Here is a 16,042-nt window from a genome sequence, read left to right as displayed (position 1 = left end):
AGGTAACCTCGTTGGAAGTGGAGCTGATAAACGGCATATGGCGAGCATTCAAGAGTCTGTGGGAGAAACCAGTTCACAGAGTGTAGTGGTAGCAGTAGACAGGTACTGACAAGATAATCTCTTTCTGGGGAAAATGTGAGCTGAAGTTACTGACCATCCTCACTTTATCTGCAGATTCTGACAGGGACTTTTGTTCTTGAAGCCTATTTCTCTTGTGAGAAAGATGCTGATACTTAGATGCTTTCTCTGGACCCAATAAGTATATCTCTTTAGGCATGTAATATTCACAAAAGAAAGACTGTCATTAAATAGCAGTATAACTAATGTAGCATATTGTGAGAAGGGGCACTGTATGTATGTGGTTTTATGCCTTTTCTTTGGAGTAAGTCAGTGAAGACCAGAATTAGGGTGGTATTACCGTATTTAGCTATTTTTGTTTTACAAATCTGTCTGATAACTGTCTCTAACTTATGTGTGTGTATTCTGTGTATTTGGGTTCCCCCCCCCCTTTTTTTTTCTTTGATTTAGCCTGAACAGGACAGGTATCCAAAATGAATTAATGCCCTTATTCTATTAAATCACCCAATTTTCTTTGGTCTTGTGAACTTCAGTATTTCAGCATTTCTTTAGTTGCCGTTCTTCAGCTCTGTATTCATTAGTCACTGCATTGTTGTCCAAATAATTATCTTTCTCATCTTCCTTCTAAAGTGTTGTCTAAAGAGATGCTTCTATCATAAACCATGTGTTGGAGGGAGACATTTTTATAATTATTGAAACTATTGGTCAAGTCTGTAGAATCATACATTCAGACTTGTGGTATTTATGGTAACATAAATATGTCTATTACCATATCAAAGTCTAAAAGATTTGGGAACATTCTCCACTTATCAGTGTTTTGTATGAACCATGATCGGTGGTCTGAAGTCCTCTCAAGACTCTGAACAACTGAAGGGGAAGAAGGGACAATGGTGCATCCATAGTCTTTCTGCTATCTGTTTTGACGGCCACAACTTACAGCATTCTTGAACGGAGTAAAGATCAAGGAGGTGGCTGGCATCCAGTAAAGTCCTGCAGCAAAGCTTTCTTAATGTGTTTTTATTCTCCCTATGAAATTTAACGTACTGTCACCCAAATGAGTGTTCCAGCACCACTTGCCCTAGATAAAAATGTGAGCCTGTGCCCATTTCCTGCAGTAGGGAAGGAGCGTAGTAGACTGACTTGCAGCAGGGAAGAACATGCTTAGACTAGGAGAAGGACACGAATTGCTGCCAAGGAGTAAGAATAAAACAGTTGTAGAATTCATGGCATGGAGGATTGTAAAGTACCTCCAGGAGATGTGCTGACATTTGACTACAGCACTAAGATGTGATTGACTCTTATGGATGCGCAGCTAAAACTGCAACTCATTTATTTGTTCCATAGGATATTTACAGGATCAACTAGGCTGGATGGAAATGCCATAGGTATGTATGCTGGCCATGTGGTGGGTTACAGGAACTCTTGCAATGCAACATCCTGAACTTACAGTAGTGTGTTTTAATGTTCAGTTGACTTTGTCCGATGGCTGTGTGCTGTTTCCATGGATGAGCTGGCTTCCCCACACCATCCACGCATGTTCAGCCTGCAGAAGATAGTGGAGATATCGTATTACAACATGAATCGCATTAGGCTGCAGTGGTCAAGGATTTGGCACGTGATTGGAGATCACTTCAATAAGGTATTTTTTAAAATCAAGTTACAGAACATACATGAACAGCAGAACTTCTTTAATCAGCTTTTTCCTTTTATGTTCTTAGTGGTGTAGGTTGTGATGTTTTTTAAAAAAAAAAAGATCCATTAAAGGCACCTAAAGGAAACACCTATTTAGAAATCTAAAGTATATAAATAGAAATGGAAATGTTTATGGGAATGATCTTTAATCACTTCATTAGATGATTTTGTATTTGTAATTTTTCTTTATGCCATTGTCTTACCTTTCTGATCAAATGCCAAGTTAGTTTTCCTCTAAAAATATACAGATGATTCTGGAACAACAAAGTTATGTTCCTTAGGAAACTGGCCCATGTTTGGGTGTGGTTTTTAACCAAAGATTTTTTGTGTGTGTCTAGCTTGCTATTAGTTCTGTACTTGTTGCATACTAAATCCATGGGTCTGTTTAGTTGGACCAAATGACTGAGAAAGCCCTCTCTGGAAGTAACTCCCTATCTTCTAAATATCTGAAAACTAGAACATCCTAGTGATTTTTAGCAGACTGACATGAAACTTGAATGATGAATTTGTTACTCATGTAAGTAATAATGCTAGCTGGTAAGTGTTTGAAAATGTGCTTTTCTTCTAGGTTGGATGTAACCCTAATGAAGATGTCGCCATCTTTGCAGTAGACTCATTAAGGCAGCTGTCAATGAAATTTCTTGAGAAGGGAGAGTTAGCCAACTTCCGCTTCCAGAAAGACTTCCTAAGGCCTTTTGAGCATATTATGAAGAAAAACAGGTGTGATGCACTGCAATTTCTGTTAGCTTGCTTTAGTCCTACTTAAAGATGTTACTTGGTGTGGGTTGGATTGTCATGTAAGTGGAAGTGGCAGTTACTTTGTGCCAGTGTAAAATTGTGCCACTTGTGAAAGTCTTACTTGCCTTTTTTTTTTTTAAGATCTCCAACTATTCGGGACATGGTAATACGCTGTATTGCTCAGATGGTGAACTCTCAAGCTGGTAATATTCGTTCAGGCTGGAAGAATATCTTTGCAGTCTTTCATCAAGCAGCATCAGACCATGATGGGAATATTGTAGAGCTGGCCTTTCAAACTACAGCACACATAGTTAGTAAGTAATGCTTGACAGGTGCAAGTACCCAAATTAGCTTAGCTGCTGTGATTCTGGTTTAAAAGGCCCATCTGAATAAGACTTTTGTATTTCCAGGTAAATAAACACAAGATCTTGCAGCCAGACTGTTTAAACTCTGCAGCTAGGTCTTACCCGTTAAGTCTCCTGATTGCTATGGACAGGAGAAACTAGATATAGATATCCTGCTATAGAACTTTGGAAGTTTGGAATAGATTCAGTAAGTTTGTATGTTGTCCCATCTGTCACAATAAGTTGTTCTGGATTAAGGAACACATTTCACAAACTTCCATGCTGATTCAGTATCATATGGTGGGGATCATAAAGCTTGTGATGCTGATATGTGACTGCTTGTAGAGTTTAGTTCATACAGCCTACCTGCTCTAAAAGTACACTTGAACAACATACTGCTGCCACTTTTGAAGGAAGACAACCAACTCAAATATTCTTGACATGGACCTTCAATATTGATTGTAGCTTTCTTAAATGTCCTGAAACTGCCCTCTTCCCATTAAATAGCATGGGGGAAAAGAACTATGGACAGAATTAATAAACACAAATAGTAACAAAACCTTTTTTGCTAACTTGAATTGCACAGATCTTGGGAGTTGTAATTTTTTTCAAAAGCTTGTACATGTTGGATTTGTTTTGTATTTAGTCTGTCCCTGACGTCTGAAATCTAACTGCTTTTTCCTCTCTTGCTACAGAATAGGAATAATTACAGGCTTAGATAACTTAAGTAAATTTAGGTAACTTCATTCACAGCAGGGAAACTAACATCAAGCTTTACTCCTGTTATTTCTCAAAATATTTTAAGAGCTTTGGGTTGCATATGCTGTGGGAGGAAACTGAACCATGTAAGAAGCCATTAAATAATTACCTATTTTATAATCTAGGATTATCCAACCTAAGAAAATGTGATGCTGACAAATTTGGGTGGTGGGGTGGGATGGGGAAGAATGCAAGACAAGACAGAGAACCATATTTAATCTAGAAGATATGTTTGTCCATTTGGTAGTGGTATACCATGGCTGACATCTATAGATCAATGCCAGTTTATCTACAGATTTTAATATCAGTAAATTTTAAAAAGTGTATTTGTTTGTTCTTCACAGCAAATATTTTTCAACAGCACTTTCCAGCAGCAATTGACTCATTTCAGGATGCAGTAAAATGTCTTTCTGAGTTTGCCTGTAATGTTGCATTTCCGGACACCAGCATGGAAGCTATTAGACTTATTCGGTATTGTGCAAAATATGTTTCAGAAAGACCACAGGTATTTTCTTTTAATTTTTACCCTTGTGTATTCTTACACTATCTTCTACTGTTAAACTGAGACTAATCTTGTAACTAAGAAAGAGCTTTCAGACTCAAACTTCAGTCTCCCAGCAGCAAGTGTTTGTATTAAAAGCTTATTCAGAATTAGGAGTCATTTGGGTATTATGTAAGCAGTAAACTAGGACTAATTAAAAAATTAAGTCTCATCAGTCCAAATTGGGAACAACTGAATGAAATACTCCTTTTTTTTTATAGTGTTAGGATGACCTGGAAAACAATACTACTTGTTCTATCACCCTAATTATATCTAGTTAAATTGGTTACAAACATGCATATTTTTCTACATCAGTCTATTGTGTGAATACTTAATATAATAATCACTTTGCTGAAAAGAGCCTGGAGTTAGATTGCAGTTGCATGTTACCATTGCAAGATGTGCATGCGGTATCTAGTATGCCAGAAAAGTGTAGAACTGGTTTATGCCAAACTTATATTTCCTTATTACCTATATTTATATAACTGTTGCTTGTCATTGTTAAACTTGCATCCTAAAGTCCAAACCTCTGCAACTTGTAAAGCCTTTAGCAGTCCTTAAGTAAAATGAATTTAAGTATTTATTTTCCATATTTTTCTCTCAGTATTTTAACGAATAGATGTCTCATACTTACATTTTACAGGATTTGAGTGTTACGGTAAAAACTAAGCTGACTTTTCAAGTCTGTCTGTGCCACTAGTAGTATCTAAATCTGTCAGAATTAAATATTTTTGAGATTTTTTTAAATTTTTTTTTTGTCCTGCCCATCTCCAAGGTATTAAGAGAATACACGAGTGATGATATGAATGTTGCTCCTGGGGACAGAGTATGGGTCAGAGGATGGTTTCCCATTTTATTTGAACTTTCTTGTATCATCAATCGTTGCAAATTAGATGTTCGAACAAGGTAATAAAGCTTTTCTTTTTTTTTTAATCAGTTAGTTAAGAGATCACAGGTATGCATTTTAACATATTTTTCTTTATTTGTTTGGGTTTATTTATAGAGGCTTAACAGTGATGTTTGAAATAATGAAGAGTTATGGCCATACCTTTGAAAAGCACTGGTGGCAAGACCTGTTCAGAATTGTGTTTCGGATTTTTGATAATATGAAACTCCCTGAACAACAAACAGAGGTAAAAACAAAACCAACAACAACAAAAAAAAGCAAGCAAATGTTAGAGTTGTTTTTTAAGAACTCAAACAATCAAGGCAGCAGTTTGTATTGTTTGTCTTGTCAGTGTGTTTCCAACCCATGCTGTCTCAAACGTAATGATACGTTGTTGTATTCTGTGGCATGGATGAAACTTGTCAGAGTATCCAGTGACCTGTCTGTCTGAATGTTTTCAAGGACAATATTTACACTTTGTTGTGAAAATGTATAGTTTTCTGGACAGTATTCATGTGGCCAACTAAGTGCTTCTGACAAGACATCTGCAGTAGTGAGGCTCTTTAGCTTTATCTAAATTCTACTCCTCTCCTCAGAGGCCACGTCCTTTGTTGAATAGCCATGCATAAGCCAAGTGCTATCATCATAGAGAAACCCACATAAAAACAAAGACTCTTCATTTTTTTTCTCATAGAAATCTGAATGGATGACCACTACATGCAACCATGCACTTTATGCAATCTGTGATGTATTTACACAATTTTATGAAGCTTTAAATGAGATCCTTCTTCCTGACATACTTGCACAGTTACACTGGTGTGTAAAACAAGGTAGCTTATTTACTTGTATCTTTTGATTAATGTATTTTTTTAGATGCTCATTACTTAAGAAGGAGAAAGTTAACTGAATTTTGGAAGAATAAAAACTACCATTAGGACAATATGCTATGTAATAGATGAATGCAGTATCTTAAATATTTGAGCATCATTCTGTTTAATCAGTTAGTTAATGTGTTTTATAATGTGTTTATGGTGCTATTGTGACAGAGCAAAAGCTTTTAAAGAGTTGCGTTAACCTTCTGCCAACAACCTTTCTCCATTTAGCTGCATGGATAAAATACCTCATTTATTCACATACACATGCATTCTGATTTCCCCCCCCAGTACTTTTTTATATATGATTTTCTGAAGAATGTGTTTTCTTTTGGGTTCCAACTCTTATGCCTGAAATCCTGTATATTGCTAGCATGGAATGTGGGGGGACTACCTTGCAGGAAATCATAAGTCTCTAATTGGTGCTTTTGCTTCCTTTGTCTTGCTGTATGCTTCCTTTTTGCTTCTCTCCTGTCCTTATTCTTCTCTGTTTGGATTTCAATCTCATTAAGTCTATTTTTAAATACTATTTTTATTCAGTAGGTTCCTAAGCTTGATATTATTGTAGTATACTTTATAAGTAGGCTTTGAGCTAAGATTTCACAATATTGGTAAAAATGTTTAATGGAGCAGTAATAGAGAATGCTTAATTTTTCATTGATATTGTAGAAGTTGATAAATATGGAACATTTCTTTCACAGATAATGAGCAGTTGGCTCGATCAGGTACAAACTGCCTAGAAAACCTGGTAATACTAAACGGGCAGAAATTCAGCCCTGAAGTCTGGGGCCAGACATGCAATTGTATGCTAGAAATCTTCAAAACTACTATTCCTCATGTGTAAGTTCATAAATTTAATTCTCATACTAATACCCGATTCCAGAGCACCAATATTTACCTTTTTTTTTTTTTTTTTACTTTATGAAGCTTGCTGACATGGAGGCCTGTGGGAATGGATGAAGATTCAGCTGAAAAACACTTGGTAAGAGTTAATTCAGTGCAGCAAACTAACTTGAAGGGTTGTGTGTTAGGTTAGCTTTCAAAATATTTTATTGTAGTAAGTTACACTTGACAACAAATACTGGAATTGTCAGTAGCTTGTATTTGATGTCATTGTAAAATAAGATATAAAAAATGGATGCAGGAAGCCTTTGAGTCTAAGATTAATGAAGCCATCTGAAAACAGCTGGTTCACAGTTAGTGTTTTGGATTGCTAGAGTTGTTCTGCATTCTCTTCTAGGATTTAGACCTAGATCACCAGTCTTTAAGCAGCATGGATAAAAATGCTTCAGAAAGAGGACAAAGCCAATTTTCAAATCCAACAGATGAGAGCTGGAAAGGTGGTCCTTATACAAGTAAGGAAAACATGCAAGTTTATTTAATAAACTTTTATAGCCTCCCTTAGTCCACTGCTGTAGTCTTGTAGAGAAAGTTTTTGGGCACTTAAACTTGGGGTACATCTTACAACTTGTGTTTATGCCTTGCAGAGAAATTTGTCTTTATAAGATAATTCACAGCATCACTAAATATCAAAATGCTAATAGTAATGTAGTGTTTTTGCTAGCTTGTTGTACGTGAATTGTTATAAGTTGCTTCTGAAACTTGTGTTACTCCATTTCATTAGACCAGAAACTATTTGCTGGCCTCCTTATAAAGTGTGTGGTACAGCTGGAATTGATACAGACCATTGATAATATAGTGTTCTATCCGGCAACAAGCAAGAAGGAAGATGCCGAGCACATGGCTGCAGCTCAGGTACCATCAGACTTATTTATAACCTTGTTGAGGCAGTAAAATACAATGACTATCGAATGCTTTGAAGTTTGTTTACAAAATAGAGTATATAGCCTCTTCCTTTTTCCAACTCTCAGCACTACACTGAATGTGTCATTACTCTTAAGCTGTGGTTTGGGTTTTTTTTTTTACTGCCTCCAGTGTTTCCTATCAGTCTGCCTGTGGGATTATTATAATTCTATTACCATTATTTTTATTATCAATATAATATATTATGATTGTTTTTATAATGAATACATACTCATCAAGAATGTTTTTTCTTTGTTTTGGAGAGAGCATTCTTTTCTGTTGTTTAGCCTCAGTGTCTTCATTTAGCCACAGTTGAGGCTTTGCTCAGCTTCTAGGTGTTTACCCAGGAGGAGACGCAGGGTTAACAGTCAAGATTTAACTCATTACCTGCCTCGGGGAGGTCCTTGTCCCTGAAAATCCTGATTCTAGGGAATAGTGCAAGGTAGCTCTTGCTTAGCTATGTTAATAAAGCCCTAGGCTAGAAGTTTGGGCTAGCGCATTCAGGTAGTGTTTTGGGGATACTATAGTTAAATTCCTAATGGAATTAGCTAAAAATATTGACCAGTTTTAATGAAACTTGATATTAGCCAAAGATGGTCAATTTCTATGCTATGCAACATTTAAACTTGCACTATTTTTGTGGTTCATTTTGATGTTTTTCAGAATTCAGCAGACCTACTCAGCTCCTAGGGGAGAGGAAATGTTCTATATTGTATTGCTATGACTTTTATGCCTTAATAAGGAAGGTTCTTCCCTTGTTGTTCTTGATTTTTTTTTTCCCCTCTTATCAATAACTAGGATAGATCATAACTTCTCTCTTTTAAAATATCCTCCTGAAAAGAGTACAACTCAGATATTTGACAAGACCATTCTGCTGTGTTGTATTGCACTAATATTTCACTTGTACCTAAAAATGGAATCTGGAGTTAGTGGTATATGGTCTGTGAAGTATCAAAGTCACTTAAGCTTATATAAAAAGAATATGTTATTGATGCTCTGCTCCCTCTCCCTCCTCCTTTAGCGAGATGCATTGGATGCAGATATCCACATTGACACAGAAGACCAAGGAATGTATAAATATATGTCTTCACATCACCTCTTTAAGTTACTAGATTGTCTGCAAGAGTCTCATTCATTTTCAAAAGCCTTTAATTCAAATTATGAACAACGAACTGTGTTATGGAGAGCAGGTGAGGCTTTTATTAGTTTGATAAAAATACTGAGCTCCATTTATAGCTTTTAGCTATCGAGATACAAAAGTATACCATTGCAATAATTTCTACAGTTAATCTGACAGTGTTGCGTGCTTTTATTACTTGTCTCCTTCCTGATGACTTGAATAATTCTGTTTGCTAAATTATCTGCTTTTTTGATTAAAGTAGAGCTACACAGTTGGTACTACTGTAGTTAAATATCTTTATAAATAGATTAGGTCTCAGTCAAATTCAAGGAGGAGGAAATACTATCTGGACAAGAAATCATTACTGTTCACTAGTGGAGGTGGTGTTGATAAACTTTACCTCTTGGCTAGTAGCTACAAATGTGAATGTTCCCTCTCTCCCTATGTGTAATTGATTTCTAGGGTTCAAGGGTAAATCAAAACCCAATCTCTTAAAACAAGAGACCAGCAGCTTGGCTTGTTGCTTGAGAATACTCTTTCGAATGTATGTGGATGAAAACCGCCGAGACTCCTGGGATGCTATACAACAACGACTGCTTAGGTAAGAGTATCAGCTTGTTCTGGTGCGTTCTGTTTTCAGCCAGTATGGTGTGTCCCTGGATACAAATGTTCTGTTTTAACTTGCTGAGCAGAGCGAGCAAAGTATAAGAAGATATAGATTTATATATAGAGAGATACATATATATGACCACTCTTTATTAAAAGGTAATTTAGCAATAAGGAAGCAATCTACAATAAGAAAGCTTTCTTGCCTGACATAAGCTTTTCTTTACAAAAGTGGTGGTGTATGAATACTTTTCACATTTGAGTACATAATGACATTCAGAGGCATAATAGGATATAGTAATCTAAACAGAGTGCAGTATAAGCTGCTGTATACCTGGAACTTAGGTAAATGTAGAAAATGATGCTAAATTAATCTAAAAAGGTACTGGGGTCCCCTGTATTTGAAAAGTGAGTTGTTGGTACATAAAAGTTCAGAGTACTAATCTCTAATCAAATGTGAAGAACTCTTAAACTTGCTGTTGGCACTAATGTGGTGGATTTCAGTAGCATTCTGATTTATCAGCATCTATGGACATATTAATCTTTTTAGTGTGTAAAAGGGGAGGTTCCATTCCTTCTTTAAAATAGCGCCCCAAAAAAGCCATGGTAAGTGGTACAGTTTGTACCTGGTGTTGACAGTCTACAGCAAGTACCAAAAACTTATTAATACAGTAGTAATCCCTCTTTAATCTGTGATACTGAGCTCTGCAGATCTTCATTAAAGCAGTCTAGATTTGGACAGAGAACTCTTTCATGTTGCTGTTGCCTAAGCTGTCCCAATGTAAGGATCAGGAAATAATGTTTGCAGGTTGAAGGTGACGACACTTTAATTACAGAATGTTTATGAGGAAGATCAGACGCTTCCAGCTCTGACTCCATGGTTCTTTGTTGACAACATGAAAACTATTTCAGTTCAGTTATCTGTAACAACTGCTGTAACAGAAAAATCGAGACCAATTTGTGCAATTAATGTCATTGCATGTGATTGAAAACTTTCCCATGGAAATGCATCTTACTTCAAAACAAAATACACTGAGAGGACGAACGGTGCACATTATGAAAACATTTTTGTGGGTTTTCTTTGTTTTTTCTGAACTGTGTCATCTCTTTAGTGTATGCAGTGAAGCCCTGGCGTATTTTATTACCGTGAACTCAGAAAGCCACAGAGAAGCTTGGACCAATCTCCTGCTGTTGCTTTTAACAAAAACACTAAAAATCAGTGATGAAAAGGTAAAAATAGGTTGGAAGTCATGTCTGTTTGCATTCAGGTGTTTTTTCATTTCTGCTTCTGTTGAATTCAGTCTTTATTATCATCCGTATTGCAAGGTGGCTCGCTTATTCACATAGCGTGTACTCTCCTTGAAATACAGTAATCATTACATCTCCATTTTTTGCAAGCATTCCACATTGTAAAATATCGGACTGCATCCACGAAATCCACAGTTGTATAGAAATACTGATAGAATTACTGCAAAGCTTTCATATAAAAGCACAATGAGTGTGCAATAAAGGATGGGCTTGTGCTGTATTACAGCTCCACAAGAATGGTAAAGGTAAACTTCACTGCTGTAAAACTGGAATTCTGGTTCCTTGACAGTGATGGCAAAAACTAATTCTCAGGATCTCTGCCCTTTAGAGGAAAAGGCGAATGCAAATATTCACTACACTAGAACATGCAGAGAAACTTTCAGAAGTTGCTTACTTCTTAAAAGTTTTTTCTAATACTGTTGAGCTTCATCTTGTTTTTAAAGTGTATTTTTCGTGGTATTTTTTTTTCTTTATTGCAAAGTGTGTAACTTCACTTCACTCTTGTGTAGTTCGGGATGTTTTATTGCAATTTACCAATATTTTAAGAAATTGGTAGTAGTGCTGGCTTGGCTTCTCCATGTAGCAGCAATTCAGTGATGTCCCTGTGATTATGGTGTGTTCAGAGAATAGTCTTAACTCTTTGTAGCTAAAAAGGTGACTTGGCCATTCCTTAGTACAGAATCCTAATATATTTTTTATAAAAAAGTTCTTGGTGAAAGTGTTCCATCAACTTTCCCTGTAACTAATACTGAGCATTATTAGGAAAGGAATAGAGGACAAAACATATTTCTTGTTGTGTAAATTCATGATAGATTTGCATCTTGAATAGTTTGCAGTTCTGATCCCTTATATCAAAAAGGGTGTAATGGAGCTGGAAAAGGGTTGAGAGGGTGTAACAGGAATAAGGGATATAGACTGGCTCCCATACATGGAGCTGTATGTAGGTTAGACTTTTACTCAGTTATCTTTTATCTGGAAAATAAATAAAAATGAGAGGTGCATAAAGTCGTCATTAGCATGAAAATAGGGAAAGGACTGATAATTCTTATACTGGAAGAGGCAGCGAATGAGTTTTGGACATGGCAAGTGACTGGAGGGGAAAAAAACCCAAACAAACACATAATGGAGATACTTCTTCGTGCACTGGTTCAGCTGTGGAAGGCTTTGTTATGTATTGTGTATGATATTTTAAAGAGGCTGGAGAAGCAACTGGACAAATTCACATCAGAGGGGGGTGTTTCTACAATTGGTCCCTGATACCACCTCTAGCCTGAGAAATCCCTGAGCCACAAAATAGTCTGACTGTTTTAGGGAAGTAATGCCAAATGTATGCTCTGTGTATAGTTTCCTGTAGGCATCTGCTAAGGCTGCTGCAGAAAACAGACACTGGGCTTGATGGCCCTTTGGCCATCCAGGGGGGCCTTTGATCGGGTGAGACCTTGTGTTTTAACAAGTTGGTGTACCCATGAGTGTAGAAAAACTCTGTGCTTTCCTATAGTTAATAGAGAATAACGTTCTCTTTTCATATCTTCTTTGATAGTTTAGGGCACATGCTTCAACATATTATCCATACTTGTGTGAAATCATGCAATTTGACCTGATTCCTGAGCTTCGAGCTGTGCTACGGAAGTTCTTCCTGCGTATAGGTGTTGTGTTCAAAATCTGCGTAACAGAGGAGCAGATACGGACAACTGGGATGAACTTACCTTCATGGTAGCCCTAAGTAGGGCTGGTTATTTCGGCTTGTACATAAAGCTATGTTCCAGAGATGGACTAAAGTGGATGGGGAAAAAATGGGACCCTGGTGTACCAACACAGCAGCAAGTTACTCTTACCACAACGGCATTTGGGGAGGAGAAAAAATCCTGTTCTGTCCATCCTACAAAACTATCAGCAGTTTTATTTAAATTATTGCTTACAGAGTTAATACAATAGATGTAAAGTCTCTTTGTTTCAATGCTAGTCATCCTTATGATCAAGTCTGTCTCTTCTAGTCTTTTATCAATTGTTCAGTCTTGCATCCCAGCTAAATCTGATAAATCAGCTGGATTCCTCAATAGAAATTATGCCCCTTGGAAATAATGAATATAGTTGTATAGCCTTGTGATGTTAGCACATGTGTTCATAATAAACTATACTGCAGTGGCTAATGACCACCTAAGATCATTCTGGGTTTTTCTTTGTGTGTACATGAGTAGACCAGGCAGTGTGTTATGGTTTTTGAAGTGGACAGCCTGTAGGGTATTTGGGGAAAGGGTTTTCCTCCTGTTTAGCAAGTAATTTTTAAAACTTTTTTTTTATATCAGTGCTTCATCACCTGAGACTTATTTTTGCTTTTATGGAAGGTTTTACATCAGGAGCACACAATAGCATCTACTCTGTTTAGCTTGTTAGTCTTGAGTTAAACGCATTTTAAAAAAAAAACTTTAAACTTTCCATTTAACTTTCATACATTGCCAGATCATGGACAGAGCATATACAGTAATATTAAAAACAAGGTTCAGAACAAATAAAACCACCTTTTTTACCCATGACTATAATGTATTTAGTAGTAATTGTGTCTGTTTAGCAAGAAGTCCTGTCCTTAACACAAATCAGGTTCTGTCTCTCTTTACTGCAGATCTGCAACTTCTGATTTGTCTTTTTGTGCAAATGATTTTTGTTCTCAACTATTAGTTCCTATTGTGATCTAAAAGAAAATTGAATTCCCACGAAACTGCTCTAGCAAAATTAAACTTAAGTTAATTCATGTACTATAAAAGTTACCAATGCATTTCTATGCTTTGAAGGTATCTGTGAAGCAAATGTGACTTAACACTACAGCTTTGCTTGCCCTAGAGATTTTTCTTTCTTTCTTTGAAATGCATCAGTTTTCTGTGACAACTGTTTCCATGATAGAATACCAGTTTACAGTTGAAGTCCTGCAGGGCTGAGGTCTGTCCTTTTGAACTAATTTTAATTTCAAGTTTTAAGACTTCTCTAAACTGGAAGAGTATGGCAGGATATGAGGAGAGGTTCTACTTCCTAAAACAATGTAAACAAAGGTATTATATTACCTGCTGTGCTATGCACATTAGCCAAACCTAAAATATAACAGTATTTTTAAAAAATAACAAAACAAAACAACCTACTTGAATGGCATTAGGTGTTTAACCTGTTATTTTGCTTTTTAAGTTGAGTTTCCTGGGAGGGTGGCCATAGTTGAGGTTGTCTTGGGATATTCCACTTTCACAGCTGTTGGGATTTTTTTTTTTCTTTCTTGTGAGCTATTTCCAAAGGGTTCATATGGTGCTCTTCAGTAAATCAGCTTCTAGATAAGCAGTTTGGGAATGGTTTAGCAGTCAATAGTAGTGATAAGGCTTTCACACTTCTATTTTTACTTTTTATTTTTAACCAAAGAAAAATACATGGTGGCTGTCGCTCTTTAACTTTTAAATGCCCATTAGATTAAATCTATACAGTAATATTTAGTAGAAGGGAATATATGGCTATATTTTACAATAGGAAAAGACTGAAAAATAAGCGATGCTGATATTTAACTTGCTGCATTTGAAATGTCCTTTTGTGTTGCATTTAGTGTAGTTGCTCATTCCCTGGTAATGTCACTTCATTGATTACAGTAAAAATGAAGTATTTATTTTAATTCTATTTAAATCTGTAAGAATAGGCTATTCCTTTTCTTCTGGTCCTAGATAGTCCTAAAGAAATTATTTGAAACTTTATTTTTCAGATTTTGAATGTGTCACTGCCACATTGAATGTATACTTTTATCTCCTATTGAAACACAAACTCTTTAAAGTTGCATGTTTTTTCAGTATTTTACAGTTTTGAAAGCCTTACAACTCATGTCTTGAAACAAGTCTCTTAATTTTCAGATCTTAAATTACTTTACAGTTGCATTGTGGGCTTTCTTTACTGTAATCTGCAACATCTGTACTATCTCTGCATATAGAACAAGGGCCTTTAATCAATTATTTCCTTCAGCCTTAGGTCTGAGACTGTTCTTTTACTTAAGTAAAGCTTTTATTGTATTTATACCATTTATAAACTGCTGAAATTAGGTATGTGACATCAAAACATCCTAGACTCCATAGTGTGTGAAGGAGAAAGGGGACTGGAATGCAATTGGATTATAACAGCCTTATTCCTGTCAATTTTCTGAAATTGATTGTACATGTTAAAGCAATAAGAATGGTATGTTGTATAATACCTGAAATGTTTGTATTCGCATCAGCTGTTTGTTTTCCCTTTATATAGTCAGAAAGATCATAACCCATAGACATCTTAATGAAGCTAAAAACGCTGAGCCAAAACTCCTGCAGTAGTCACTGCTGGTTCCGACCCTGTCCTGACTCTGCTGACACAGACTTCATCTGCCTGTGGTGGTTTTATTGGCTTTAGTGGAACTATGAATGAGAACAAGGTTCTGTGCCAGCATATCCTGGTAGATATCGAGACATCTGTGCAATACATGGAGTAATAAAAAGTAACCTCTTAGACTTTTAAAGTAGTGTTATGCAACAAATTAAACTGATTTACCTATAATGGTATAAATATGGAGACTGCATGATATTTGTTATTAATTATTTTGGAACCCTCTAGGAAATAGGTAGGCAAGGGGAGGATGCTTATGAAGAAACACCTAAAAACCTCCCTTTCATGTTGGTTCTCGTGTGTCTTACAGTACAAGAAAATGTTATTTTTACAGTGTTTTGTTATCCATGTCTCATCTCACGTTCCAAATTGTAAATGGAACAATCTAAAACTACATCCACTAATACAAGCAACCACCCCACCCCCCCCCAAATTTTAGCTCAGTCTTACTATTAAGAATGAGAAAGATTAAAAGTATTTAACTTTCAGTCTGGAGTAGAACTAAGCTTTTTTTTTTGTCAGAAGTGCAGCTCCCTTTAATATGTAAATTGAGTTTGTTCAGCACCTTTAATGTTGTTTAAAATGTATGTTTTCACATATTTAAAATGCTTAAGTTTTTTAAGATCTCCATATTAAGTGCATTTAATATCAGTAATTTAAAGAGCAGTCCTTGCCCAGTGGATGTATACATTTTTGAGAGAATACCAAAATTATATAATATGAAAAACTATGTAAAGTTTTCTACATGAAAATACTATGTATAATACTGTTATAATATTCCATGCTTTAATCAAGTGGTAAATCAATAAAGTTTTAAGAAGTGTTGCTTGTTTTTTCACGTAGTTTATTAGAAGGCTTGTGCACCTACAGCCTGCTCTATGCAACGTGAGAACTGGCCACTGGTGCTAACCGTGGCGCTTT

At 36.0% G+C, this 16,042-nt stretch overlaps 1 protein-coding gene across 2 annotated transcripts in view; it reads left to right on the top strand.

The window, feature by feature from the left end:
- The window catches only part of ARFGEF2 (ARF guanine nucleotide exchange factor 2), a 40,264-nt gene extending 24,326 nt beyond the window's left edge, over window positions 1–15,938 (top strand). For both annotated transcript variants that reach the window (XM_072878767.1, XM_072878766.1), the window contains exons 23-39: window positions 3–102; window positions 1,423–1,463; window positions 1,548–1,717; window positions 2,339–2,490; window positions 2,650–2,822; window positions 3,956–4,116; window positions 4,928–5,058; window positions 5,156–5,285; window positions 5,733–5,868; window positions 6,612–6,750; window positions 6,838–6,892; window positions 7,151–7,265; window positions 7,535–7,665; window positions 8,735–8,903; window positions 9,296–9,434; window positions 10,552–10,669; window positions 12,288–15,938. In XM_072878767.1, the coding sequence (XP_072734868.1) occupies window positions 3–102; window positions 1,423–1,463; window positions 1,548–1,717; window positions 2,339–2,490; window positions 2,650–2,822; window positions 3,956–4,116; window positions 4,928–5,058; window positions 5,156–5,285; window positions 5,733–5,868; window positions 6,612–6,750; window positions 6,838–6,892; window positions 7,151–7,265; window positions 7,535–7,665; window positions 8,735–8,903; window positions 9,296–9,434; window positions 10,552–10,669; window positions 12,288–12,464 (2,237 nt within the window). In that variant the 3' untranslated portion in view covers window positions 12,465–15,938. The remainder of the gene's footprint in view (window positions 1–2; window positions 103–1,422; window positions 1,464–1,547; window positions 1,718–2,338; window positions 2,491–2,649; window positions 2,823–3,955; window positions 4,117–4,927; window positions 5,059–5,155; window positions 5,286–5,732; window positions 5,869–6,611; window positions 6,751–6,837; window positions 6,893–7,150; window positions 7,266–7,534; window positions 7,666–8,734; window positions 8,904–9,295; window positions 9,435–10,551; window positions 10,670–12,287) is intronic.
- Window positions 15,939–16,042: the final 104 nt, after the last annotated feature.

This window comes from Ciconia boyciana, chromosome 14 (genome assembly GCF_034638445.1).
Source record: "Ciconia boyciana chromosome 14, ASM3463844v1, whole genome shotgun sequence".
In the NCBI taxonomy this organism is placed as follows: Eukaryota; Metazoa; Chordata; class Aves; order Ciconiiformes; family Ciconiidae; genus Ciconia; species Ciconia boyciana.
This window is presented reverse-complemented; position numbering and strand designations above follow the sequence as displayed.